Source organism: Fragaria vesca, linkage group LG2 (assembly GCF_000184155.1).
Source record: "Fragaria vesca subsp. vesca linkage group LG2, FraVesHawaii_1.0, whole genome shotgun sequence".
Classification (NCBI taxonomy): domain Eukaryota; kingdom Viridiplantae; phylum Streptophyta; class Magnoliopsida; order Rosales; family Rosaceae; genus Fragaria; species Fragaria vesca.
Window position 1 is genome coordinate 31222450 of NC_020492.1, and position 3462 is coordinate 31225911.

The 3462-nt window shown below is 42.6% G+C and overlaps 1 protein-coding gene and 1 pseudogene across 1 annotated transcript; both read right to left on the reverse strand.

Annotated features, from left to right (window-relative positions):
• Window positions 1–691, reverse strand: part of LOC101294633 — an 11150-nt pseudogene extending 10459 nt beyond the window's left edge.
• Window positions 692–1699: 1008 nt separating this feature from the next.
• On the reverse strand, window positions 1700–2700 carry LOC101294919 (probable carboxylesterase 18-like). The gene has a single exon (XM_004293123.1). It carries the CDS (start codon window positions 2690–2692, stop codon window positions 1700–1702), a length of 993 nt encoding a protein of 330 aa, XP_004293171.1. The 5' UTR covers window positions 2693–2700.
• Between the last annotated feature and the right edge of the window lie 762 nt (window positions 2701–3462).

Sequence of the window (3462 nt, forward strand, 5' to 3'; positions counted from 1 at the left end):
ATTATCTTGTATAACAAGATAATAGAGATAGGCTAATATTGTGGTATTTGTGTGGAACTCAAACTTTTTGATGGTTAAGAGTTTGAGCTATCCAAAATGCAGTATAAAATGGGTCCCTGTGCACACTCTAACATACGCCAAAAACTTGTCTCTCTCCATCAGAGCTTTGGTACTTGAGTGCTGCGCAGAAGATCTCTTTTGGAAGCTCCTACTCACCTCTCTTCATCCTGATGGCTGCCCTCAACATTGAGCAAGGTACTACTTCTGTTCCTTGTGTATATATCAGTACATGTACATATATGTTGCTATATGTCTGATGCCATGATCTAATGCCTGTTTCTGTAATCTTGTTTATATACATGTGTTTATGATAAGTGTTTTGTCTTTGTAGTTTTAGTCTAAGAGGTGGTGGCCGTGGTGGGGACAAAGAGGCGGAACCATAGATTGCGGGAGGGGTCAGCCATTACATCAGTGGTTCTGACGTCGTCGGGTTTGTTTGACGGGGGTGTCTTGGAATCGAAAACTTTCATGATAGGGCGGTTTACGTTGCCGTTGGAGCGGCGAGCGGTATTGAGGACGAAGGTGAGGATGAAGATGAAGAACCGGAGCGTCCATGGAATTAGGTTCGGCGATGATGGAGGGTTTCGGGTCATCTTTGTTGTTTCGATCTCCGTCTTTGTGTGCTTGTCGGCAAAGTACGTTGAGGTCTAGCTAGCTAATACTTTTTTTTTTTTTTTGTAAAAGAGCTAGCTAATACTTGTTCATTGTAAATGTGAATGAATAAGGTTCGATCGGTTGATGAACATGCAATGCAATACCAGCTTTTCATACGTTATCTTTAAATCTTAAATCATCACCTAGTTGAAGACGACATGATATAACGCATGATATATGTATGTGATATTCTGAAGTTAGAAATAGAGATGGGTACGACGTTGATAGCTAAGCATAAAATTCTATACGATTGCTTTTCTAATTTCTGAGGACATGAAGCTTTCACAATTTGCAACTTGAAGATAACGATAAATTCATGGCTTTGGCTCTTTGCCACATCCAAATAATGGAGATTGATTTCTTCAATCTCTTCGAACACAAAAATAATGGAAAAAAAAAGACCAATAATGGAAAACATGGCATATATGAACTAGCTAGTAAATACTACCGATCGCGACTTCTCAAACGGAAATTAGTGCTAATTCATAAGACTTTAAAACGTTTGTTTACGTCTATCATACAATCTCTTAACAAAGAGAAGTGAAAAAAAAAAAAATTGTGGAATTTAATTTCACCAAATTAAGAAGCTATTTCAAGGGAGTTTTATCCCTTCAAATCTACGCCAAGGCGCCGTAACTTCTTGCCACTTCTTTCGTCATTGCAAGTCGTCGTCTTAGATCAGTTGGATGCAGCAAAAATAAACGAAAAGAATCTTCATCTTCGATCACTCGCGGGCACTATGTGATCCGTGCAAGAATCTTCATCTTCGATCTTCTTAGTTTCTTCTTTGGGAGGTTTTTATGCCATGAAATAATCTTGAAATCCAATATAGCCAAGGCCATATATAAACGAAAAGAATGCAGCTTGTCGTTGAAAAATAGAACGAAATACACTAAACCAAAACCTTCCTTACATTTATCAAATCAAAATCACTAGCTTGAGACATGCAATTTCGATAGAGGGGGAGTTCCATCAACCAATTTAATTAGTGAGGAGCTGATTGCTTCTCGATGAAGTCCTTCATTCTATCAATCAATAAGGTAGACTCCTTCAGCTCAGGAAAACAGTAAAACCCATGAAACGAATTCGGGTACTCGACCAAGTAAGCTTCTTTCCCAGCTTTCTTCAACCCCTCGTAGTATCTCCTCTGCCAGTCTTGTAAAGGATCAAATCCTCCCACGATAACCATCGTCGCCGGAAAGTTCTTCCCCAAAAAACCATCTGAATGTGGCCCGAATACATTGACCGCCGGGTCGTCTCTACCCTTCCCCTCCGGCAAAAGAGCCTTCCAGTACCAGTCAGTTCGCTCCAGAGTGATTAACAGAGCCTTTGTAAGCTTGGTTTCCGATTCCGTCCTCTCTTCCCCTCCGAAAAAGGGTTGTATCCCTATGACTCCAATAACCTTCATTTTGGAGAACTCATGATCACTGGCCTTAACTGCCACGTGGTGCGCAACGTTGCCGCCGGCGCTATCTCCGGCGAGGAAACACCGCCTTAGGTCAAGTTCACTAGGGAAGCCCTCAAAGTTTGTTGTATCCACAAATTTCAGCACGTCAAACCCGTCGTCGTATTGTGCCGGGAAGGGATGCTCTGGGGCGAGGCGGTAATTGACGGAGATGACGACGGCGGGGAGCTCGAGAGCGAGGCGCTTGCATAGGTCGTCGTAGGGTTTTGAGTTGGCGGAGAAGAAGACAAAACCGCCGCCGTGGAAGAATATTATGACGGGGAGCGTGGCGGGGTCGGCGGTGGTGGGGACGTAGAGTCGGAACCAGAGGTTGCGGGAGTGGTCGACCATGACGTCGGAGGTTTTGACGCGGTTGGTGGGTTTGAGTGAAGGAGAGGCCTTGAAGTCGAAGAGGGACATAAGACGGCGGTTGACGGTGCCGCTGGAGCGGCGAGCGGCGTCGAGGAGGATGGAGAGGATGAAGAATAAGAAGCGGAGCTTGCATGGAAGCTGTGGCGCCGAAGTCGTCGTCATAGTGTGATATCTGTACGTAGCTCCACCTCCATCTTGGTGTTTCAATGCAACAAATTAAATATCAAGACAGTGATGCATGCATGGAATGCATCGTAGGTAGACAAGAGCTAATATGTCATCAGAAACAAAACCCAGCTGTATATGAGTGTTGCCGTCTTGTTGTTATAAATTAGCTGGTGTTCATATTTGGTCGATGGAAGTGAGGACTGAAGACCAGGTCCAGTCTCACCTTTGGTTCGGTCAACGTACTCTTTCATTTTATCATTTTATTTTGAATGTTAATGAAAGTAATGATGAACATAACAACATATATACGTACACACTTCCAATGTCAATGAGTCCTTATATCGCGCATTATAAGGAAAAATAATTTAAATGGTCATGTATGTATAATTTGTGTATCTTGACTCTTGAGGGTGATTCCTTTTTTTTTTTTTTTTTGATCAAGTTGAGGCGAGCTCTTTACATCGTTCAATATATGCATAACTAGCTAACTTCTTTACATCGTTCAGATTTTGGTCAAGCGTGATGCATATTTTAATCTGTGTAAACCTGCTAAGCTGAATTTAGAGGAAAGTGCAGGAGCAAGTATTAAGATAATAGTGGAAGAGGAGAGCGTAAATATCATTTATGTGGAAAGAACCAAATGGCAAGAAGAAAAAGCCGCACCGGAGGAAAGGCTACGGAGGTTAGAAATAAAGCTTGACGGGAAAGATAAGCAGACTGGTGATGAGTCACCTAAATCACCACGAAATGACGTAGGGTCTGGC